We start from the raw sequence: 25,802 nt of genomic DNA, 5'->3' as shown, positions 1-25,802 counted from the left end.
TTGCAGAGCAAAAGTTTCTAATTTTAATGAAGTCCAGTTTGTCAAACTTTCCTTTTATGGATCATGCATGCTTTTGATGTCAAGTCTAAGAACTCTTTACCTAGTCATAGAACCCAAAGATTTTCTCCTGTTTTTTCAAAAGTTTTATGGTTTTATGTTTTATATTTAATTCCATGATTCACTATGAGTTAATTTTTATATAATGTATAATAATTAAAGATTCTCTTTTTTAAAAAAAAATATTTCTTTCCTATGGATACCCGATTGCTCCAGCACCATTTGTAAAAAAGGCTGTCTTTCCTTCACCAAATTGCTTTTGCACTTTTGCAATAACCAATTGAGCATTTTTGTGTGGATCTACTTCTGGGTTCTCCATTCTGTTCCATTGATCTATGTGTCTATCCTTCTGCCAATAGCACACAGTCTTGATTACTGTAGCTGTATCATAAGTCATGAAATTGGGAAGACTGATTCTTCCCAATAAATATTTCTTTTTAAAATTCTTTTAGCTGTGCTAGTTACATTGCCTTTTCATGTAAATTTTAAAATAGTCTTGTCTGTATCTACCAAAAATCTTTCTGGGCTTTTGATAGGAATTGATTAAACTTCTATATTAACTTAGAAAAAACTGACATCTTTATTGAATCTTCCAATCCATGAACACAGCATGTCTGTACATGTATTTAGATCATCTTTGATTTTTATTACTTTTGTCAGTGTTTTATAGTTTCCTTCATATAAGTCCTGCACATATTTTTTTAGGTTTATACCTAAGTATTTCATTTGCTTTCCTTTGATTAATGTTTGCCTGATAAATCTTTTTCCATCCTTTTACCTTTAACATGCATGTATCATTTTATCTGAGTTTCTTGTAGACAGCATATAGTTTGATCATATTTTTTAATCTACTCTTCCAATTATTGATATGTTAGAGTTTAAGTCTTTCATTTTATTTTTGTTTTCTGTTCTTTCTGATTTTTGTTTGTTTGTTTGTTTCTGTTTCCTTTTCCTGCCTTCCTATGGGATAAATAACTATTTTTTAGAATTCTTCTTTGAATTATCTATAGTGTTTTTGAGTATATCTCTGTACAAGTTATTCAGTTGTGCTAGGCTTTATATTATATATACATAATTTATCACATCTATTGACATCATCATTTTATCAGTTCAAGTATAGAAATTTTACCACCCTTTAGGTCCCTTTAGCTTTGCCCATTTATAATTCTTAAATATTTCTCCTCTATATACATTTAGAATTATATCAGAAAGTGTTATAATTTTTGCTTCAACTGCCAAATTGCCTTCACAAGAAAAGATGGAAAGTCTATTGTACTTACTCATATTTTTGCTTATCATGTTCTTTCTTCTTTTTTGATATTCCAAGTTTCTTTTCTTTGAAGGTGCTTGCTTGCCTGGATAGTTGTTGAATTTGGTGTTCATGCAGAGGGATGATCTCTGGAGGTTTCTATTCAGTCATCTTGTTCCACATCCCTCCTCTGAGATTCCTTTTCTTAAAATCATTCTCTTTCTGTTTAGAGAACTTCCCTTTTGCCATTCTTTTTAGGATAGGTATTTTGGCAACAAATTTTCTTAGTTATCATCATCTAACAACATCAGATTTCCCCTTCAGTCCTGAAGGACATTTTCACCTTGTACAGGATTCTGTGTTGAGAGTTTATTTCTTTCAGTACTTGAAAAATATTATGCCACTTCCTTCTGTTCTCCATGGTTTCTGGTGAGAAATCCTGTCATCTCAATTACTTTTCTCCTATAAGTAAACTGTAATTCTCTGGGTGGTTTTAAGATGTTGTTTTTGTTTACTAGTTTTCAGAAATTTTATTATAATGTATCTTTACATGAATTTCTTTGGGTTTATCTTGTTCAGGATTTGCTGATATTTTTGAATTTATAGAATTTCTGTTGCTTGGCAAATTTGGGAAATTTTCAGCCATTATTTCTTTGAGTACTTTTTCAGCTCCACCATTTTTCTCCTCTACTTTCAGGACTCCAATGACATGAATGACTGGTCCCTGAGGCTCTGTTAATTTTTTTTTTTTTTTGTCTATTTTCTCTATGTTGTCCAGACAGGGTAATTTCTATTGTTTTATTTTCTAGTTCACTGATTCTTTCCTCTATCTCCTTCATTCTTCTGTTGAGCTCAAACACTGAACTTTTAATTTTGGTTATAATATTTTTCAGTTCTAACATTTCCACTTGATTCTCATTTATATTGTATTTCTCTGCTGTGACTAAATTTTGGATAAGGTTTTCTTCATTTGTTCCAAGCATGTTTTTTAATTGTTCTTTGAAACATTTTTGTCATAGCTGCCTTAAAATCTTTATCAGACAATTCCAACATCTGTATCATCTCAATGTTAGTTTAGTTTCCTTATAATTTTGTTCTTATAGTTTCTGAACTTTTGAATTAATATTAATCTGAAAAGTATTTTTAAACACTCTTCTTTAATTCCTTTTACTTCTTAGTGTTATTTCTTTTTTCTCAATCTTGTATCTTATTAGTTTTATCTTCAAAGTCCTCATCATTATGTTATTTTATTTGTTAGATTTTTATATGACAGTGGGCCAGACATATGGCTGCAAGGGATAGTGATGTAGAGAAAGCCCTTATCATGTATAGGGGTAATGGGATGCTTTCCCTCTTTTTTTCTGACCCTGCAGGTAATCTGGCTTTTATTCCTTTCATTGTGAATTCTTAAGAAGATCTCAACCTGAGTAACTGGAGAGGTATGCAAATTTAACTGGATTGCCTTATCCTTCTATTTGTGGAAGTACTTTCCCTGAGATGTACCGTAGTGTCTTAATCTTTTAGCTTTAAGCAAAGGACAACACAAGAAATAAGTCTTTGAATCTAGATGCTATATTTGCTGAAAAAACCTTGCTGGAAGACATTCTCCTCTAGGTCCATTGGACTACTCAGTGTATGTTAGGTGAGATAACATTAGAAAATTATTATTATTAACTGAGTGTCAAGAAAATTTTGCATTCTGTTGAGAACTAGAACATAAAATGAAAATCATGTAACAGATTATTTCTTTTTTTGCTTTGGCCAATAGGAAGCTCAGATCAAATTTCCAGCTCAGTTGCAGTTACTGACAAATCTACTGCTGCCTATATAACTGTCTTTCAATTTATCCTTTGTTCTTAACTCCCTATTTTAATTTGGATTTTCCTTTGTTATTATTTTGGCACTTTTTTTGGTATTTTTAAATATTTCCTTGCAAATACATCGATTCCTTTTAGAATCAAGGCATAATGAAAAGAAATAGATTTAATAAGTAATAAAATAATCTTTGAATAATTCAAGTCTTACATAAAGTTCCAAGTGTTTCAAATAAATTATCATAGTTGTATTTTCAAATTATAGAATATTTACACACAATTTTTAAATGTAAAAAGACATAAATACACCTTAAATAACCCTAGTCAATGGGTAAATGAAGGTCTCTTGGAAACCCCTTCTTAGTCTTCTTTTCATGAAACATTTTTGTCTCTTTTTCTTTATCAACCTACTATCTGCTTTACAATATTATCGTTTTTCACTCTCTTTGGTGTCTCTACTGTATTAATAATATAAAAACAATACTTACTTATTTGTCAACATTCGATAGTCTGCCACTTTAGTAGACAAATCAAGTATTTGATCCAAAATCTCTGCACATATTGAATAATGCTTTTTATAAAGAGCTTCAGCTCTTTCCACAGCAATCTGCTCATGAACTTTCTTCTCTCTGAGAATTTGTTCTTTAAAATCAATCTTAGCTTGTTTTGCCAAAGCCTAAGAGGGCAACAATATATTTTTAAGTCACTATAATTGTGCAATGATTCAAATGAAAATAATGTCATCATTTCAATAGTTAAAAAATATTTAAATAGAATAAAACCTCCTTTTACACCAGTGTGGAGGCTAAAGCAACTCCATCTTGGATGTTCATCTGCCATGCTGACTTCTGATTAACCCCTATTCTGGGACTGCTTCTAAGATTTCTACTTTACTGTAAATCCTGCCCTTAGATTAGAACAACCCTGCCCATAAATCCTACCCTTAGGCAGATTCACATAACATTCTTGCCTCTCCCTGAGGGGGGTGACTTCAGACTTCAATTGTCCTACGTGTTTCTTCCCTAGAGTATATAAGCCCTGGGTCTGGGAGGTATGGCACAAGGATCTACCACCTTGTCTTATCTCACCACTGCCAGAGACTTGGCTTCTGTCAGTAAGTCCCTATTAAATGTTTCTTTCTGAGAAACTGGATTTGTCAGCCTCTTTCTTTGGCCTCTCAGTTTCCTCAGACTTTGGGGGTAGGTTTGCATAAACCTGCCCACCTTGAAACAACCAGGAAAATGAATCATGAATGAAAACTTTTGCTTTAATACACTAAGTACTGAGTATGATGGCAAAGCAATATTGGAACAGTAATGGAAATATTCCACCCTTAGCTTACCTTATCAACAAAACATAGTACAGTGAAAACTGGTCTAATCAGGGAAAGCCCAGTGTAGATTAATGATAAATTGGATAGTAAGCCTTTAAAAACTTCACAAGTTGCAAATAGTCAGGGCTCATAGAGAAACAATCAAGTCTCTGCCAGATCCTAAGCATAGCTGACCCCTCATTCCCACCTCAGTAGACCAACTTGGACACATTTGCTGGGGCCACTGCCCTTTGCCTTCTGGTGGGAAAGTTCTATGAAATTGATTTATACTTAGAAAATATTTTGGAAATTCCCTGATTATACATATTCATGTCATATTTGCTAGCAAATGTTAACTGTGTTAAGACAACTACAAAACACCCTGCAGTTATAGCCTTAACAAATTCATAACATTCATTTGTAGAAACACGTATTTCTGTAAACCATAATGAAATACTTAAACAGTTTTTCATCACCCTCTACTTGATGTATTATTATTTTGTTTAGGGGGACCCTTTCTTCACATAAAGTGCAAAAGTTAAACTCAGCCCAGCCAAGCTGAGAGTAACATAATATTCAATTAGTGGGATTCAAATGACTAAAGGTTGCTTTTCAAATAGCTATGCCAACTTCCTGAGAAATTCAATCATGTGCTAACCTGCTCCAGAAAGAAAACTTCATTCCTGTAACTTAACCCAGTGATTATAAAAATGGAACTAAACTTGGGCTTTGGAGGAGCTTTGGTTGAATTCAAGCCCCAGCTTGTGCACAAAATTCAAGTTCTAGCTGTGAGACCTTGGGCAAGTCATCTGGCCTCCTTATGTCTGCATTTTCTCAAAATGGTGTTATTAATAATACTTAGCATACCCCCAAAATTAACTAAACCATCGTGTAGAGCAAATATTTCTTGTCATGATGTATAAAGAAATAAGAAGAAACCCAACAATGGATTGCTATACAAGGTCCATCATTTTGCTATTGCTGTTCTGTGTTGTTTATTTTATTTTTGTTGGGAAAGGAGTTGGGCTGGATAATCTCTAAGGCTAGTTCTATCCATTTGAAGGATTCAGGAATGACAGCAGAATTTTCTATTGTTGTAGTGTTCTGTACACCCTGTTTTCATGGAGAAAGAATGCAATTTAAGTACAAATCTTTATGATATACATTATGAATCATGAAGAGTTCAGAGGAAAGGGGAATCTAAGAGAATAGGAATATTAGATGATAATTTATGGAGAGAGTGACACTAAAATGTGTCAAGAGGTTGGTTTCTACAGAGCATCTCTGAAACATTTGAAAATATTTAAGATGTGATGGAACCAAAACCTTGAAGGGAAGAGTAGAATTTCCCTATCAGCAATGGAACAGCTTTCAACCTTGGTTGCTGCCATTGCTTTTCTGCCTCCTTTTCTCCCTCCCTCCTTCCATATTTTTCTACCTTCTTTCCTTCCTACCTCCATTCCTACCTCCCTTTCTGTTTCTGTTCTTGCCTTCCATCCAGCTATCTAGTCTTCTTCTTCTTTTAACTGCTACTATCAACCCTCCACTAAGCCCACCACAATTTCCTGTCTCATTACAGAAAAGTGGGTAGCAGCCCTAAAGAGAGAAAGAAGGAAAGGAAAAAGGAAATCTGTGGAAGGTAGTAAATCTCAGTGGTTCTGAGCGTGGACTCTGGAGTCTGATAGAGCTGGCTTTGCTTGAACCTCCTAATCTTCAATTTCCTTGTGTACAAGATGCAGATAAGAATAATATCCACTTATGGTTCTAGAAAGAATTATATTATATATGCATGTAATGAGCATAGCACAATCCTTGGCTCAAAGTAAATGCTCAAAAATGTTAAATATTATTGTAATTAATTATTATTAATTATAGTAGGTGGCACAGAAATTTCAACTCAGGAAAGGGATTGGCAGATTTAATCTAAAAACAAAACAAGAACAAACATAAAAATCTTCTGAAGCTGAAAAACACGAAGTTCTCTGCTGCTTTTCTCTCTCCCCCATTCCCTTCCTTTCTCTCTCTCTTTCTCACCCTGGGGAAACAGTCATGAGCAAAAACGAACATGGTCCTGCTTTCATTTAGCTTACATGCCAGTGGGTTAGTCAAACAGTCAAAACGCCACACAAATAATTGTATAACTACACACCATGATAAGTATCATTAGGGAAAGACTGTGGGGTATAAAGTTACATAACAGGGGGCCTGACCTACATAACAAGCGGCATGTGCACAGAGCCCTGAAAGATGAGTATTAGTGGGGAAGGCACATGGTAAGAGGGGGAAAGGTAGAAAAAACGACTTGCTCAATGATCTCAGAACAGACCAGCATGGCCAGAGCTCAGGGGATAAAGCAGAGCACAGGTCTGAGCAGGGATCTGGTTGATGGGATGCTATGATGGAATTTAAAGTATGAGGGCAGAGTTCAAATCTGAGAGCCAAAAAGATTCCTCTGGTTGCAAAATGGAGAATGGATTGGAATTGGAACAGATGAGACAGAAGGGTAGGCAATTTTATGCTACTTCTGTTTTTCCTCTTTCTTCATTTCAAGCAGGTAGAGATGTCTTTTTAACTTCTGCTTTAGGGAATTTCTGCAGGACAAAAAGCAGAAACTATGGGAGGATTCTCCTGACTTTAGTAAAAGACTAAATTCAAAGGCTATATAATCTAGGTTTCTAAGCGAGGAGAGAGGGAAAGGTTTTGAAAGCAAAGAGAAAGAGGAAGAGATATGCACCCCATTCCCTGGAAGCTCCTGGGGAGCAACAAAGCCTCAGAAGGGATCATGTAGGGGGACAAACAAAGGCTGGACCGGCCCCCCCAAAGGTTCCTGTGCTGCTGTGGGAGCATGTGGGCTATGGAAGCTGGGGTCTCAATGGCAGTGGGCTTGTGCCTGATGCTTGTAATGGTTCCCAGATGACTTGGTCCTTGTAAACTTGGGCATCATGCATCTCTGTGGGCAAAGGTGAACTGACAGACTCTAACTGAGGCTGGTTTAAAGAATATAAATAATGCTATGTTCTTATACCCTCCAGTTTTGTAGTTGCCAAATCACATCCACTAAAAATGCATGAAGGAGACCACTGCAGTTGTAGTACTGTAGTAGAAACCAGGGGCGTTAGTATTGACACAGAGAAAAGTGAACAAACTGAAGAGAAATTTAGTGCATGAAATTGATAGGACTTAGGACATGGGGGAGTGAGGATAAAACAAATTTCAAGTGGGTTCCGAGTTTTTGGACTTGTATAATTGGATAAATAATGATGCTATTTGTTGAGATATAAAACCTTAAAAAAGACCAGTTTAATGAAAAAGGTCATACATTTGGCTTTGACCATGTTGAATTGAAAGTGAGATAGATGACTAGAGATGTCAAGGAAGCAGTTAAGCATGTGGACCTAAACCTCAGAGGGCACAGGCACAAGTGCATGAATCATCTGTCTACTGCAGTAATTAAGCCATGGTTGTGATGCGGTTGCCTGAGGAAATAACATGGAGGAGAAAAGAAGCAAGCCTAGGACTAAGCTTTGAGGGACTCTGACAATATTTGTCTGATACCAGAGGAGAATAAGCCTGCAAAGAAGGCTGAAAAAGGGAAGCCAAAGGAGTAGGAGGAAAAGCAGGGGAGTGTTTTCCACAGTAGTACTCAGTAGAAAGTGACCATGGAATAGAAAATCAATACTATTAAAATAAACAATATAAGTATGATTATACACCGGCCACCACTGGTGGAGGAGTTGATAAATTCAACATGTGAATGAAAACTTTCAAATCTAGCCATCTCTGAGCAGGGAGCCAAAGAAGCAGATACCACAGATGTAGCAAAAGGTAATCACGTGAGAGGAAGGAAAATCATTTTTTCAAGTGCTTCAGAACCTCACAACCTAAATCTCTGAGGCTTGAGTAGGCCCGAGTACCCCAATCCTCTGAAGTCAGTTCAAGTCCAGGTAAAGAAAGGACAGAGGAACCTGCTCAGCACCACAAGACCACTCCAGCTAAAAAAGCTTTGCTATTCTGCGCTTAATTAATTGGACTTTCAAATAGGCACTCAGAAAGATATTAATAGCTACACATATTATTTCTAATGTAAGTAAATGCCACTCAGTCCATTCAAGTCTATTGTCAAAGAAGAGGGATGAAACACTCATCCAGATAATTCAGCTCTTGAGGCCAAAAAAGACCCGTGAGATCAGCATTCACTCGGCTGAAATTGAGGGGGGATGGCTCCTGCTCCTCACCATTTAGGCTAAGCCTGTTCTGAAAAGGCAGAAGTACTATTTTCCTGACTCTGGAGATTATGGTACTTTCCAAATGATATTTCTGAAAATGGCACAAATTTGGAATGCTATTATACATTGTATTTTCATCAGATATCACAGTAGAAGCTATAGAGCTGATAAATAAAGCACTGCCTTCCTGTTTTCTATATGGTTTTCTCTTCAGCCCAGCCTTGTCTTATAACTATTTTATGCCAGTAGAGACAGGCTATCTAAAATGCCATTCACATGAGTTATGCATCTCTTTAATCAAATGTAGACTAATGGAATAAATAAATCTGAAACATCCCCAATAGGATAGACAAGAAGTAACTCATACAATCCATGAATAAAATAAATCTATTTTGGTTACTAGAAAAAAAATATATGCATATACACAAGTTCAGGACAAACATAATGTATTAAACAATTAAAAGATTGTATATTTTGATTTTCAGAGTTATAAAAGGGCCTAGATGCAATGACACCATACTAGCAGAGCATAGCTAGCAGCCAGATGTTGGTTTCTGTATGTCATTCTCAACTACAATGCACCCGAGTATGCTACATAAATGACTTATTCTAGTTCTGAGGGAGGTACAGTATGATATGGACATGGGAAATCTTCTTTTATCAGAAGGTAAGGAATTGTTTATTAAAGACTAATGGTGTATTGTTGAAAGGAAGCAGATTAAAAGTTCTCTCCCTGCCTGAGAATATTCACCTAGAATAACCAACATCAATGCCTACTGTAATACATTTAGTGGACTTTAAAGAAAAAGAAAGCCCTTTGGGTACCTAGGGTAAAAAAAGTAATGACTCAAGGAAATGAAAATTAGGTGACCATCATTCTTTTTGACAGAAACACTTCACACTTGAAGAAAATAGAGTGACATATTTAAGATATTCGAGGAAAGAAAAAATGTGAATTGAGCATTTTATACATAACAAAACTGAAAATCAAGTATAAAAGGCACACACTATTATCAATATGCAAGAACTTAGGGAATATTGTTCCCATGGGCCCTTCCTGAGTAATCTATTGGAGAAGGAGCTTCAGGCAGTTGAAATGCCCAGGGAGACATGGACACAGGACTGGTGGTGAGCATTAAATACTTATTAACTTGTGGGATCAAGACTGAAAGGTGAAAGTATAGTATGTAGCGGCTCTATGCTCTGTTGATGCAGTTATGCAAAAATAAAAATGAGCAGATAATAGGCAGATCACATAAAAAATTAACTCTCATTAGGTGACTGGCAACAAAACGCAGCTTCGTTTACCATGACCTGGTAGAAAAGACCAAAGTAACCTTAGAAAGATTTTTAAGGGACATATTGTTTACCGCTTCTCGATCAAGAGCATCCTGGAATTCTTTAAGTCGTCTTTCCTCATATTGTTTTTCTCTGACAATCCTGTTTTGCCATAAGACTTCCTTCTCATGCCGAACGTGCATGAGCTGCACGGCGATCCTGCGCTCCTGCTGGGACTGCCGCATCAGCCGGTGAATCAGCTGCTCCTCCCGATAGGCCTCCTGAAAACACCGGTGGGAAGGCCAGTGATTTGTCAAAGCAGTGTCCATACTTCCCATCGGACTAAGAAGCCTATATATAAATAATGTATGCAAGACATAATAGTCATCTAAATTAGCTTTGCCATTTGATTTAAATTTGAACATGGCAAAAATTAAGTTATAAAAACAAGAACTTCCAACAAAGGTTGTATTATTTGAGCATCTAGAATCATTATGGTCTTACAACTGAAATTACTTTAAATGAATTATTACTTCCTTTAAAATCTAGTTAAAAATAAGTTAGGTGATTTTTTTCAAGTTTTATAAACAAGCGCTATAATTCTCAGTGTATAAGCACGTTTTCAGAAGTTTGGAATTGCGTTATATGCATTCTAAACTAACCACTGGTTGTAAAACAAACGCAGCCATTGCCAGCTGAAGATGACAGACCTGATTACCTCCCAGTGGGGACATTTCAATACCAGTGTGGGGAAAAGCTAAAATGTGACAGAACGGGAAGCCTGGAGAAAAAGCTAAGGGGAAATGACCTACGGCTCATCTTAGAAAATCCGAGTGGTCATAATCCAGATGTATTCTTGGCTGTTTTAAGAGACTAGAAGGGGACCAGTAAGCAGTGGAAAAGACATGATGTTTAACAGAACCAAGACACAAACAACAATAACACTCTGTGGTAAACGCTGAAACCTGAACTGGGAATTGTTTAAAAATGCAGATTGAATAAAAGTTCAACTAAAAATACATATGAACTTTTTCCTGTTAGTAAGATATATTAAAGAAAAATTGTCATGAGCAACTTTGTCTAATCTAGTTACAAAATTCTGAAAGCTTTAATGTTAACAATTTGTTTTCTTTTGAGATCCAATATTGGACGTAAGGCAATATGTCAAAATGGCCACAAGTTCTTCCCTTTTATTCATCCATAGCCTTGCAATATTACCCTGTGGATATCCTCATTAAAAAAGTAGAATCTATTTTCTACTCGTTAAATAGGGGGTATGGAGTGATCACTAACTTGAATTGACCAGTGGGACTTCAGTGAAAAAAAAAAAAAAAAAAAACCAGGAAAAAACCTCAATTACACTTGAGGTCTGAATTTCTTAATTCTTGCTGCCACTGCCACCATGTACATGACCTGGTCTGCTAGAAAATGAAAGCCTTATATAGAGAAGTACCAGTCTTCCCAGTGGGACCTGATGAAGCTATCATAAGTCAACAATCCTCAGCCAGCCAACCAACTGACCAAACTCGTACAAGCAAGCCCAGTTGAGATCAGCAAAAAAACAGCACAGTTAAGCCCAGCCCAAACTGCCCACATATTTTGGGGTAGTTTTGGATCTATGAGGCACAGTTCCACCATATTTCTGAAAAATATGAATTTGCTTTATTATTTCAGGTGAATTCTAGGAGATTGGTTATGTTTATATGGTAAGGCACTTCAGTTAGCAAGATGAGAGAGTTAGTCATCTCAACCCTTATGAACAACAAATTAGATTGGCCAGTTATGTTTTGATTATTGCTGGATGAAACACATTAAGATAGGAAAAAGAAGAGATAATTACTAGGGAACGGCTGTGTCAATAATGTGCGTATAAAGCTTTAGAATGAAGAGCAACAAGTGTATTAGGACCTGCACTAAACAGCTGAGTGGAAAAGATTTATATTTTTGTTCCATTGTATAAATAGCTCACAATTTAGATTTCAATGAAGTACAGAACATATTTTCTCATAGAAACAAAGATACGAGCTATGGTTAGGTGCTCACGGCATTCTATAGATGACTGTTTAACCCAGAACATAGATGAAATATTCTGTATTTGCATGAGTAAAATGGAAAATAATAAAAGACATGCTTCTATTTTAATTATAATTACCATATTTGGGGAGGATTTCAACAGATATACAATCCAGAATAGCCTCAATTTGATTTCTAGGCCTTATACTTCTCCCATGAGTTGGAGCTAGGAACTTACTTGGGTCTATAACCATTGCCTAATTTTCCAAAGATGCCCAAGCAGCTCTCATGAGGAATGGGGCACTGCAGAAAAGACCCGACAGCTAAGTATTGAAGGATCTTTTAGTTAAGAACTAAGGGAGGGGACTGGTATTCAAATACCAATTCCAAAGAAATAGCATAGAAAAGGTTCCTGAAAGGCAGAGATAGCTGATTTGGGGCAAATCTTAAGAACTAGCCAAGATATTAGCCAAATGACCACAGAACCAGGTAGAAGCCAAATTGTGTTCCCTGTCTGAACATTTCCACCTAAATGCCTATGGAATACCTTAAAATCAACACAACCAAAACTAAACTCACTAACTCTTCTTCAGACTTCATCTTTTCCTCTCAGTTGACAGCATTACAATAATCTACTCTATGATCTAAGACATTATGGCCATCCTAAATTCACTCTTATCTCTTATCACTTCTCTCTTATCACTCCTAATATCCAATTCTTCAAGAAGTAGTCTACTGCACTTCCTATGTATGTTTTTAAACCACCCCCTGACTCCATTCCGCATCCCCTGATACCACCTCTACCTTGGACACCAGCCTTCCCCATCAGACCTTCCCCCACCATCCCTACTCTCGAAACCTGTTCTCCAGAAAGTCAAAGTCATCTTTCTAACCTTAAATATCATCATTTAATTCACACAATTCCATTTATTTATGAATCACAAGGCAAGATATCAACTTGAGCATAGGTCTCTGGCTCTCTCTTCATCAGCCAAACTAAAATGAAAGTACATAAATCCCAGGGGGGGAAATGCAACAACTTGGAAGCTAGGAGAGAGATTTTGAGCACCAGAAGACAGCATCGAGGATTGACATGGGATTCATGCCATGCTTCTGAAAAGCAGCAGATATACCATTTTCTCTTTAGATGGACAAGTAAACAGGCCATGATGCACATGTGAATTTCCCATTCTACCACTGTGGATGAGCATCCCTTGTGTCAGCTGCACAAGGAGGCTGAGCACATTATGCTCAAAGAAAAGGAGGCAGTGAGAGTGGAGGCCCTTTGCTGCATGACCCAAGCCTGGTTCTAGGAATAGCAACTTCCCTAAACACAAACAAGAAACAACGCAAAGATGGGCTTCCCAGGAGAGAAATATCCAGAGCCCCGACTCTTTTTTCATATCCCTTAGGTTGCTGTATTCCCAAACTAGTAAACAAATCTCCATATATAGTTTTGAAAATTCAGTGCTAATGGCATCCTAGTAGAAAGCGAGGAAAGCTAGAAAGAGTTCATTTACCCTATTTTCCAGGTAAATACCAGGCCTAGAGTATGAACAGAAAAACAGTAAGAAAAAAACCTTGCAGCTAACACACAAGTGTTTTGTAACATAAATACAAGTGTGTGCAAAATTCCATTATTAGGAAACTTGTAATGAAACCTGAAATGGGTAATAATTTTGAAATCTACTTTTCAATTATCTAGTTCTCATAATTTGCCATTCTTCTAATAAAAAGGGTGATGATCAAACTGTCTGAATAAAGACATAACTGAAGGTGAAGAAATAACCTTCTAGCACAAAGAGATGTCCAGAGTTATTCTTTGGACTTTCACTAAGAAAGGAATGGAATCTATGGATAAACAGTTTCACTTCTTCATACTTACATGAAGCCTCTATTTCTTTCAGCTAAGCAGACTAGATGTAGTTATATGAATAAAAGAAGCATCTTCAAATGGTCTTTCATGTTTTAGACATACAGATTTGTCCTATATACATTCACAACTGAAATCATCTTCTTCCCCAAGCCTGTTCATCTTATGATCTTCCTTATCCCAGCAAATGATACCTCCATTCACCCAGGTGTGCAAACCAGAAGTCCAGCTTTTCAACCTACCTTTTCACTCCAAGTCCAATCAATCATTAAGTCCTATTGATTTTACTCCTAAAATAGCTCTTGAAGCCACTTCTCTCAATGCACTCTCTATTAGATTTAAATGGGATAATCTCTTACCTAGATTACAGCAACAGCTATGACTTGTTTTGCTCTCCTGTAATCTATTCTCCAAACTAAAGGCAAAGTAATTTTTCTAAAAGAAAATCTGATCTTGTCACTTATTCCCTTTTGCACTCAAATAGAAATTGCAACATCTCCTATTTTCCTCTGAATAGTTTACAAAACTCATTATAATTGGGCCTCAGGTAACTTCTGCCAGATAACATGACTTGTAGTTAGCTAGAAGCACTGAGCCTTTCCATGTGATATTCTCTCCTCTGGAAGCACATTTCACTTTCCACTATTTCATCCTTCCCTGGAAACTACCCTCCTCCCCTACTCCACCACAGGTACAAACCTTCAATTAGCTAACTCTGGTCCCCTCTTCATGCTTCTGCTATCATTCTCCAGACACTGTCCCCCAAACCAAGCTGGGTGGATGTCGCTCCTAAGTGTCAACCCCTTCATTACCTACATAGCACTTCCACGCTCTAATGTACTGGCTTGTTCATACATCCTCCCCTACACAGCAAGCTCTGTGCAACCAGGTTACTTGTTATTCTTGCTCACTGCTTTATCTCTGGGCCTAGCACAAGTACCCACAGCACAGAAGAGGTTCAGCAAATATGCGTTCAATGTAAGAGTTGATCAGTCATTCTCACACTATAGCTGCATCAGAATCACCTAGACAGCCTGTTAGCTCAGATCACTGGGCCCCACCACCACAGTTTTTTATTCTGTCTGGGGTGGCACCCAGTGATTTGTATTCCTGAAAGGTCCCAGATGATGCTGGTACTGCGGGTCCAGGAACCACATTTTGAGACCTACTGGAAGAAGACTAATGAAAAAATGGAGAAGATGAACAATTTTTTTGTGTTGTTTCATTAAAACATTCCCTTTTCCTCTAAAAGTAACAAGAGATACACATGGTTGACATAGACTTTAGATATCTTTTTTTTGCCAGTATTTTTTTTTATTGTGGTAAAATATATATAACATAAAATTGACCATTTTAATCATTTTTAAGTGTACAATTCAATTGTATTAAGTGCATTCACAATGCTGTACAACCATCATCAGATTTTAAATTTTTTAGTAAGTAGAGTTTTTTTCGTAGTATGTTTGCCATAATGACGTGAGGATGTGAAAGTGATATTTGATTTAGAGTGGCATATATAGAAGCTACATTTTGTAAACTTCCCAGCACTATTATTTAACTAACATATCTTACCTCTTGTGCTTCGTGAGCTATTAACTGGTCCATTAACAATTTCCTCCGTCTTTTCTCCCTTTGCTCTCGTGCAAAAGCATCTTCTTCTAGGCGCTTCTGGATTTTTTTAATGTAGTCATCATCCGAGTAAGTGTTTAACAAATCTGTAGTTGTCTGGCCTGCTGTATCTAAAGAAGTCTTGGATGCACTAAGGACAATAGTTTTTATTTTTAAAAAATAATGTGATCACATGCCCACTACCTGTGACTATGGAGAAAGACCTCAGGAGAAGGCTCCTTTGAGTTCTCTGTTAATTTATCAATGCAAACATTGAAGTAAATATTAGAACTCAGTGTGACACCCATAGCTTATCAATGATGCCATTTGCTTCACTTTATTTCTGACCTCTATCTCTGTGAGGTGTTTAACATAGCTTTCTTCCTAGGCCTATCACCTTTTTGTTCTTTTACTTTTTATGATCTTTACCCAGAGATGCTGGATTTCTCTTCCTCTTCTTACTGCTGGCCATGGGCCTCTTGCCTCCCCTGTGTTGAGTCAACAGTAGGCAGACAACTTATAACCCAAGTATCAGGGAAGGTACAATTCTACAATAGCAGGCCAGATGCATTAATATTATTAGGTCACTAGAGAGTACTTCTATGGATGTTTCCATCTAATACCGCTCTCCTCTCATCTATGAAAATGCAAGTTGCTCTATGAACTCCCAGATTAATTTCTGACTGCTTAGGACAGTGGCTCAGCCCTTTTTGGAAACTCAGCAGTTGAAAGATGACTTGTTTATCATGCCACACTCACAAGCCCAGGTCTGACCTGGCTCCTTGCCCATATCCTAAAGACCCAAGTGAGAAGACCCACCTCAGAGCTCTTGTCCTACCTCATGGCCAAAACTTAAGGACGAGGAAGAGGCTGGTAGTCTTCCCCCAAAAAAGTAAGCACATTCAATTTAGTGAGACAAATAGTAGCTTAGTACAGAATTTATAGATTGATTCAAAAGTTATCATTAAAGTAAAAAATATATTTTTATGAATATCAGGATCAAATAATCATCAATTCTCATCTGCATATCTCTTTAAAAAGTAAACATAATATAATGGTATAATAGCACAAAATATACCATAATGTTGCTTGCCAAGAAATGATGAATTTTTATATCATGAATAATCAATGCTTTTATGCTATGAGTAGTAATTAATGCATTTGGTTTATAACTTATAGTCTTATTCTAAAAACAAGAACACATTATTAAAATGTATAGGGACTAAGTAGTCATCAATTCTCATATAGACAGAAGTGCTCTTGTAAAAGCATAATTAACTCATGTTTGATGGTTAAACAATTGCATATTTATAATACAGATCATATTGCATTTTAGGTCATAATTTGTAGGTTTGCTGCTCCCAGTTAAACTCTGAGTTAATAAGAGAAATATCCTGTTTTCCTCCTCTTAGTACCTATGCTTAGTATGCCTGGCAAATAGTTGATGTCTACTAAATTTCAAATAATATGTGAAGAATCACTATACAAGTACAAAAGTCACACCCTAAAATTCTGATTATTTTATTAGCAGGGGCTCAACCTTTGGTTCTATTCTTTTTTATTATTATTATTTTTAATTTTCTTTCTTTGCCATATACCAAGAGATTTGGTTCTATTCTGTCACTGAAAGGAGTTCAGCACAAATTGTATAGCTACCAAAGACTCCCTAAGGCCAAAGACAGAGTTTAACCCTATTTATTCATTAAGATTTAGCACTTAACTAGGCATTTATGTGTATGGAGTATCACTTTTAGATCATTTATCAAAATTCTTATTATACTTTTACTTAAGTGTGTTGCTTAAAAGATTCTTCCCTGGATTGACCATGCACTAATAGCTCTTTCAACATTGCATTTATGCCGCCAATAATATATTTAACACGTTGCTTCTCTTTTATCAGTCAGTCTATCCATCCATTCATCCACCCATCTGCTGTCATATTTCAATCAAGGTATTAAGAAAAGTTTTTAAATATTCCTGATATTTACTTGAATAAATGTTCATTTTATTAGATGTGGATTTTTTTTTTTTTTTTATTTTTCAGCTCATTATGGGGGTACAAAAGTTCAGGCTATATATATTGCCCATGCCTCCCCATCCCCCCGAGTCTGAGCTTCAAGCGTGTCCATTCCCTAGACAGTGCACATCGCACTCATCATGTCGGTGTTGTGGATTTCTTGAGAGCAGTGATTATATTTTCTTTATATCTATTTGCCTGCCACACCTCCATAGAGGATAATAATTCAATGTGTACGAATTATTCATAAAAACTGAGGGCAAAAAAGTAGTTCCTATGAAAAGCCTCAGAGAAATCAATTAATCCAAATGCCAAATTACAGCTGCCAATAACCTCAGCTAAACAAACAAATAGCAGATAGTATTTATTGTCTAAAAATTAAAACACTGGAGAAACTTTGTTACATGTGGGAGAAAAAAAGGTAGCCATGGGAGCCCTTGTATTGCTAGCATTGAGACATCGTATCATTCTTCCACAAAAGAAAGAAGACAATTTGAGGTGACACCCTTGATGAATGGTTCAGGAGAAGGCTGTAAAAGAGGCAGCTTCAAAGTTCTGCTCAGGTTCAAGTTGTAAGAAAATGTTAGTGCTTTCTGGCTTCAAGGTAGTGTAAAGTTTCTCAATGAGCCCAGAAAATTCTTGATTCTAAGCTAAGAATTCAGAATGAACTAAAAAAGTAGTGATTAATAAAGGGGTTTAAGAAAGGCCATATCATACCCATAGCCTTTGTTTTCCTTAAAAGTTTATTCTAGACCAGCGTGTCCCAACATTTTTCTTGTTCAGGCCATCAGAGAAAATTATCTTTGTGCAGCACACCGTAAGGAATTTAGAATCTCAGACGAGGCTGCTCACAGCCAGAGGTAACTGGCCCAGGACTTCAGCTTTCCCAGGTCTCATCCTGTTGCCCTGAGAAGTGAGGGTGTCAATATCTCATTCATTTCTATTACATGAGAGAGAAGTAAACTTCTGATTCAATCCACTGTGGTTTTGAGGTTTCTAAAGCTAACTAAAAGAGACCTAGAGTCAGGCTGGGTTGGCAAAGGCTATAGGAAGCAAGACAGATGTCTGTAGCTGTATTGTGCAGGGATAATCTCTAAAACATTTAGTAAATGACATGGAAAAGACACTAATCAACTGAATGGATACTGGGATACAGGGCTTAGAAGACACTGCTGTCCTTAGTGTTAACTCTGGTTGTTACATTTTGCAGAACTTAAGGGTCCCAGGAAAGGGGCTCACTGGGAAGTTATAGAGAACAGTGTTCACCAATAAATGTTAATTAAAAAAAGTGTTTCAATAATTTAAGATGGTCTTTCCGGGAGACACCATCTGTTTATCACCACAGAGCATGTGGCTGGTGAGGTAAGGGAAAGAGTTAGAAGAAATCAGGTGGTTTCACAGGCCAAGGTCAGGGTGGGTGTAGTAGGGTTTGGGTGGTGGCAGCACAGATGAGAAGACTTGGATTATGTTGTTCTTAGGTGTCAGGAGCAATGCTGATAAATGGGAGTGGGGGGCGGAATACGCCATCTGGAGTTTCTGCAGAGGGCAGGAAGAAAGGTAATGTCCATATGTATTCTCCATTTTGCTTGATGTTTCTTCCATACCTGACTTCTTCACCATTTCTTTCTTGTGTCTTTTTCTTTTTCTCATTTGATTGTATTTAACCCTTCCTTCAGAAAATATTCATATGGAATTGCAGTATATAATGTGTTTCTGATTTTCTTCTTTAGAATTAGTATCTTCTTTTACAAAGATTTATTTCATATTCCATAAGACATAAATGAGTAGAGTTTGCATCATTTCCATTTAAAAATGTCGAAAAACCCAAGTTACTCCTACGTATGTAGTCTCTAACGGATTATTTTCTGAATCAATGACCTCCAATAGGACACAAAGTAGTAAGGGATCTTTATCTTTAGGAAAATGAAGCCAATTAACTAGGCACCTTTTGCAATAAACTCATCAAACTGGCTGTCTTAGTGACATTTGGTCAACAGACTCATTCAACAACTCTTTACTGCTGGTCTCTATACTAAATGCTGAGGATACAGCATGAGAGAAACCAAACCAAACTAGAGTCTAATAAAGGCTTTACTGTGACAAATTTAAATTAGTGGTATATTGAAACAATTTTAGTAATGTTTAAAAAATGTGTATGAACTTAGAAGAATAAGCATAGCATAGAGAAACAATTTCACATTACATAATAACCACTTTCTCTCTAGATCTTTATAAAAGTTGTTAACAAACAATCTGAATTTTAGCTCATTTATCTCCCCTCATATACTCTCTGAGTAAAGATTCTCTAAAGTAAAAAGATCCTTGAAATAGCTATTCCAGATAAACTATTTCTAAATATTAAAAAGCTATATATAGAACAGAATACAGTTATGTGATTATTAAAAGAGTTCACATCCCACCTTTCTTTTGCCTGAAGATCCTTTTTTATTAATGCTTCAAACTTCTTAATTTCATTGGCCACATCCTTTAAAGAAAATTCATCATCAGTTATCTTCCTCTAAAAGTTATTGAAAAATCTTCATTTACCATATTCATTCAAGTTTATAAGGGGACATGTACTACTAATTCAAGATAATTAGGAGCCAAGATATTAAAAGCTGCATTCTACAATATTTTTATATTTTGATTTGTTATTTTTTGACTGGGATAACCATACATAAAAGAATGTGAAAATTGCCTAACCTGAATCATTCAGTTCATTATTCTAACTCTGACAGTGCACCAAGGGGCATCTAATGAGAGTGAAGATTATCGAAGAATCAGAACATGCGTTTTATGGATATAAATATTTCTTTAAAAATTGCTATCTCAGGTGTTTTAAACATTCCTCATGCAACCTTATCTACATTGTTAATTTATTCTTTGAAAATTAACAGTAGCTCATCCTTGTGTATTACAAATTCTTATTAATAAATTTTTATCGACTCAGAGACATATGAGAGTTAAATATTAAAATGGGATCAGAAAAAAGGCTCTGGATATACTCTTTAGAATCCAAGGACAGGATATTTTGTTAGTATTAAAAAAACAAAGAAACTGTGCATTAACAAATGCAGTGGATTTAGGATTCAGAGAGATCTGTCAATCTCCGCTTTATTAGCACTGTGAACTTGAGTAAAACATGTCAGCATTTTGGGTCTCAGTTTCTTTATCTACAAAATGGGGAAAATAATACTCTACTTAGAGAGTTATTAACAAGTTAACAATAATGTGAAGTGCTTAACCCACAGCCTGACATGTAGTAGATACTCAATAAATGGTAGATATTAATCCTCTTCTTAGGTTGCACTAGAGAATATCAACAATCACTATAGCCATAAGCAGTGTGTACCTCAGGAATTAGTACCAAAATGTAGTATTGCTCCCCTATAAAATATAATTAGATTGTATCGTATTGGAATGATTGACAGCTGTTATGGTCTAGTAAAATATCACTAGTGTAGGTAATCTTAAATTTAAATATACTGATAGCAACAGGTCACTTAACATTTCTGGGACTCAGAAAAATAGTGCTGCATGATGAGAAGGAATTGAGTAAAAACGTACAGTAGGAATGACATATATAGAGCATGTGCACTTTGGCCTCTGCTGTACCCATGGCAGTTATGACCCATTACAAAAGCACCTATTCTGACCTACTTTTTTAGAGACCACAGAATCCTTCTCAACACGGGAGTCCAGACTAGTGCTGCCATTGATTAGGAGTTTGCCATCCCCAACCTTAAGCTACATTTTTTGTTTCTGAACAAATAACAGTATAGAATAGATTGCACATGCATAGAGCAGAGGAGTTTTGAATGAGAAGAGACAAGGCCAGAGATAATTTGGAAAGGCAGTGAGAAGTTCTGGAAAGTCTCCCTATATGTTTTGGAGAAAGACCATCCTTTGATTAAGACAACTACAACACAATATTAAAGATTTATCACTTACCTCTGCCTCTTTTTTCTTTTTCATCATTTTTTGTGCCTCAAGTGCTTTCAAGGTAGAATTTGACGTAGGTTTAGGAATCTGTATGATAGCTGCCTGGATTTGGGCCATTATTTCATTTTGCCGTCTTCTGCTTATACGTTGCTGAGTATCCCAAATACATTAGCTTAGTTATTCAGTTTGTCAGAATAATAGACAATGCTATATACTCATAAATACACATACATACAATTTTTCTATTGAAATATTTAGAACCCAGCAATTAACCAATGAATTAGATGTCACAATTGTGTAATGTTAAGAAGCAAGTATCAATGTGACCTATTTTGGAAAGTATAGTGTTAGAAAACAATTTTAGAATCCCCAAATTATGTCTATCAAATGTCTGTATTTTCATTCTATATGATGATACTAAAAGGATAATAAAGATGTTCCAAATACAAAGATGAGTATAATTGTTTCCCAGTCCCACCTTCATGACCTGACCAATCAAGGGAAGAGAAAATTCTATCTCTGAAGATGCTCTGAAGACCAATTCTATCTAGGAGACAATTTCTAGGAGGGTCTCTGGGGAACACAATAGAAATGACAAGGTCCCTCAAAACCCAGTCACACTTAAACAATGAGTTCAAGGGCTGCCTCAAACATTTAATTAATACTACATTATATATCATTATTGGACTATTTCTTCTATATCTAGGAAGTGATTATTTTAAAAAAGATATAAGCAGGACATAATGAAAGGGAGAAAAACCCTGAAAATCAGATAAAATATCTTAAAAATAAATTAAGAGGTAACATGTGAAACTAATTATGACTTTACCACTAAAGCATTGTATTGGAACTAGAAAGATCCTTAGTTCCTATGTCCAAAGATAAGAAACTTCAATTTACCATTAAAAAGGCAAAAATTATAGACAATTTAAAAATTTTCATTACATTTTTCAAAATGCCAATTTTTACCTAACTGCATTATGTTCCTCTCTTTTTATTAAGAAAGTCAGGAAGACATAGGCTCTTCCATTTGTCCCATTTGCTTCCTATGGTCATTTTCAACACAATTTATTTCAGAATATGTAATGGTGTCATCTTTCCTTTTTTCCAGCTTTTTTGAGAGACTTTCTCCATTAGACTTGGTACTTCAAAGTTAGACAGGCTGCTTCCATATAAATTAGATTCCGAGCACTTGGTCTTGACTTAAACACTACTTTAGGAATAGTTTGTCTCTTTACCATGCAATGTCAAAGGGAAGTACAATCCTTTATCCACTCTGGCAAGTAATAGAATCATGAGATCTTCCAGAGTTTGTCTTTCATCTTTTCTTCCTTCCCTACAAGGAGCTGACTACAGTCAGCATATATTAATTTATCATTCTAAATGTATGAACTTAAAAAGTGATTTACAGTGCAATGGGAAAAAAGAATAATTCTTTTGCCTGTAGTTTACACATTCCATATACCTAGTCACCTGAAATTCTCTTAAAAGTCTTTAATGATTCCACACACCATTGTCCTCCCATGTCATTAAAGGGACAAGAGATCATTAAAGATTTTCAAGGAAATTTAGGAAGCAAAGATTTTAATCCAGTAGGTAGTTAGTCAAAGCAAGAAGGGCCAGGAAGAAGAATTTTTCAAGGTGGCTGAGAAGGTAAGCAAGCAGAGAATACTCCCATTTCCAAAAAGAGAAAAGTGAAGCAGAATAGAAAGGCTGAGGGGCTAAAATATAGGGGGAAATGTCTGCTTGTCTCCCTCAGTGGTGACAATAGGCATGAGCCTTTGACCAGTGGGGTAGCTGGTAGCACCCACCCCCCATCACTTAAACAACTGAAACATTGATTTCTACCAGTGAAAGAGACCAAGCTGTCTTGCCACTCCACAGAATGGCAGTTCTTGTTGTTAGCCACAAGCAGAGACGACAGTCAGAAAAAGTGGGGATGGAGAGAAGGGGAAAGTGAAGAGAGAGAAAGGGTGAGAGTAGGGCAGGGCAAAGTCATGCATCAAGCAAGTCAACCTTGTACTACATTACTGCTTATGCAATGTGTACTATAGGCATAAATCACATACAGTATATATATTATGCACTAATGAATTTCTGGAAAAATTATTCTATAAAACCTTTTCAATTTTAAAACATCTTTGTTCTTCCTGGAGTTTTTGAAATCTTTCAAATTTCTCAGAATGCACACGGGCAAGATCTTCTTTCATGTGTTTATGTTTTTCTTGAAACCTGTATGTAACCCGCATCAGATTGAAATCAGTTTGACGTGGTATCAGGTTTTTAAGTCTCTAAATGAAGAAAGCATTTCAAAAGATTTTATTAGAAAGTAAAGAGTATCTTGTCATTATAAGCACACATAAAATTTGTCTTCAAAATAAAATTTCTATGAATTACCATTGTTGACAGTTAAAATAAATTCAAGCCCCTACCAATTACTCATATCCCTAATTGATGTGAGGACAATAAAAAAATTATTTGAATTCCTTCTTACAAAATAGTTTCATATATACTTTTATAGTTAATTTTTTCCCTGAGCTTAATTTTCAATAAATGATATTTGCATTCTTGGAAACACATTTTCACAAAAATAATTTCATAAGATTAATTTCAATATATAAGAAATAAGAAGCTAGATTCTTCCCATTACTTAAGCCACTGCCTAGTCAAAAGTGAAAAAAATATTAAAACCTCCTAGGTTTGAGTTTCAGCTCTACCACCTACTAGCTGCATGAAATTAAGCAAGTTACCTAACCCATCTGTGCCTCAGTTTCATTGTCTATAAAATGTGAATAATAAAAGTACCTATCTCATAGGGAAGTTGTGAAGATCAAGTTGGATAATATTCATAAAGCACCTGTAACAGGGCTTTGCACATCACTATGTGCATTCAAAAAATTTCAGCCATTATTAATATTATTATATAATAGATGCCTGTATCTCTTTCAATCTGTATCTAAGAAAAAGGCATCTCTACTTCTTTCCTAAGATATGTCTTCTACCACACAAGCCATTGATTGCACCTTCCTCTTTTCCTCCCTAGAGAATCTCTTTCCGTTTGGTCTTTATACCATTTTCATTTTCCTGCTACTGATTATTTTTCTCAACTGACAAGTTGTCCCAGACTCTGTGTCCATAAAGCAAATAAATAATCTCGCACTTCCCTTGAGCTTCTCTCTCCTCAGCTATTGTTCTTATTTTGTCTCTTTCTTTGCCTCTATGTTTCTGGAAAGAATAATCTATTCTCTTCTATTCCTCATCTCCAATTTCCTCCTTAACTCACTGCAACCATACCACTCCAATGAAATATTTTTCTCATCCTGAAATGTAAGCTTTACCAGAGTTGGGGCTTTACCTATCTTTTTCATTGTGCAAATGCTTGACATAAAGTAGGAGCCTAATAAATATGTGTTTAATGAATGATTGACTCTGGAAGGTCACCAATGACCAACATTAAACTTAATGGGCTCTCGTTTGTCCTCATCTACGCAGCTCTTATTGCACTTGTCACTGTTTACTGCTTCATAGTTTATTGCATGTTACATACTGTCTTCTTGAAGCTACACAAAAGCCCAACTCTGAGGCAGGTAGAGATAACCATGCTTATTTTTACAGTTGGGAAAACTGAAGCAGAGTTCAGGGGCTGGCCCCAAACTAACCAGTTTGTAAGTGAAGGAGGCAGGATGCAATACTAAATTATTCAGATGTAAACCTAATCTGATTGCTAGCTCTCCATGAGTGCAGAGTCCATTCTGGCTTATAAGGATGTTTATTAAGAATGAACAAATCTGAAAATGGAGATGGCCCTCAAATCTATTATGCCATTGTTGCTTCAAAAATCAAATTCAAAAATTTAATTGTTTCCATTTCTATTTAATGTTTTGCATCAGTACAGCATTCAGTATCATCTCAGAGGCCTAGAAAAGTTAATGCACTTCTATTACCATAAGGAGATCAAATAGGAACTGGCAGTGTCAACTAAAAAGTTGTATCAATTAATCAGAATACATTTAATGAGTATTTGCAATGTTCAAAGCACTAGACATATTTCTTGAATTTGAGGTATTAAAAATCTTGTGAGATCATATGACAAATAAATAGTGAACAGTTAACGAACAATATCAGCACAAGGAGGTTAATACCCAGAGAGTAAGAATTACCTCTGCCCTAAGAGTTCCAAAGGAAGAATCCATGTGTACTGGGCTGCACAGAAGGACATGGAGAAGAAAATTTGGGGAAAGAGGAGAGATGAGAAAGGTGAGTTTGACTGGGAGGGAAGGAAGAGAGGAATACACAAATCATATTCAAGGATACACTGTCAATCAATGTAGAAGAAAGACTTTATGCTGAGGACTAGAAAGAAGTAAGAGAGAAGGTTTCTGAGCAGAAGGAGAACCCAATGAAAGTGGAATA

General features: G+C 36.0%; 1 protein-coding gene across 1 annotated transcript in view; it reads right to left on the bottom strand.

Moving 5' to 3' along the window:
* The window catches only part of SPEF2 (sperm flagellar 2), a 138,347-nt gene extending 116,922 nt beyond the window's left edge, over positions 1 to 21,425 (bottom strand). Inside the window, exons 1-5 of the mRNA XM_069492613.1 lie at positions 21,399 to 21,425; positions 19,868 to 19,932; positions 15,395 to 15,581; positions 10,029 to 10,217; positions 3,609 to 3,796 (exon numbers count right to left, since the gene is read on the bottom strand). Coding sequence (XP_069348714.1) covers positions 3,609 to 3,796; positions 10,029 to 10,217; positions 15,395 to 15,581; positions 19,868 to 19,932; positions 21,399 to 21,425 — 656 coding nt within the window. The remainder of the gene's footprint in view (positions 1 to 3,608; positions 3,797 to 10,028; positions 10,218 to 15,394; positions 15,582 to 19,867; positions 19,933 to 21,398) is intronic.
* Positions 21,426 to 25,802: the final 4,377 nt, after the last annotated feature.

Source organism: Eulemur rufifrons, chromosome 17 (assembly GCF_041146395.1).
Source record: "Eulemur rufifrons isolate Redbay chromosome 17, OSU_ERuf_1, whole genome shotgun sequence".
NCBI lineage: Eukaryota > Metazoa > Chordata > Mammalia > Primates > Lemuridae > Eulemur > Eulemur rufifrons.
The sequence above is the reverse complement of the archived record's forward strand: the minus strand, read 5'-3'. Positions and strand labels throughout refer to the sequence as shown.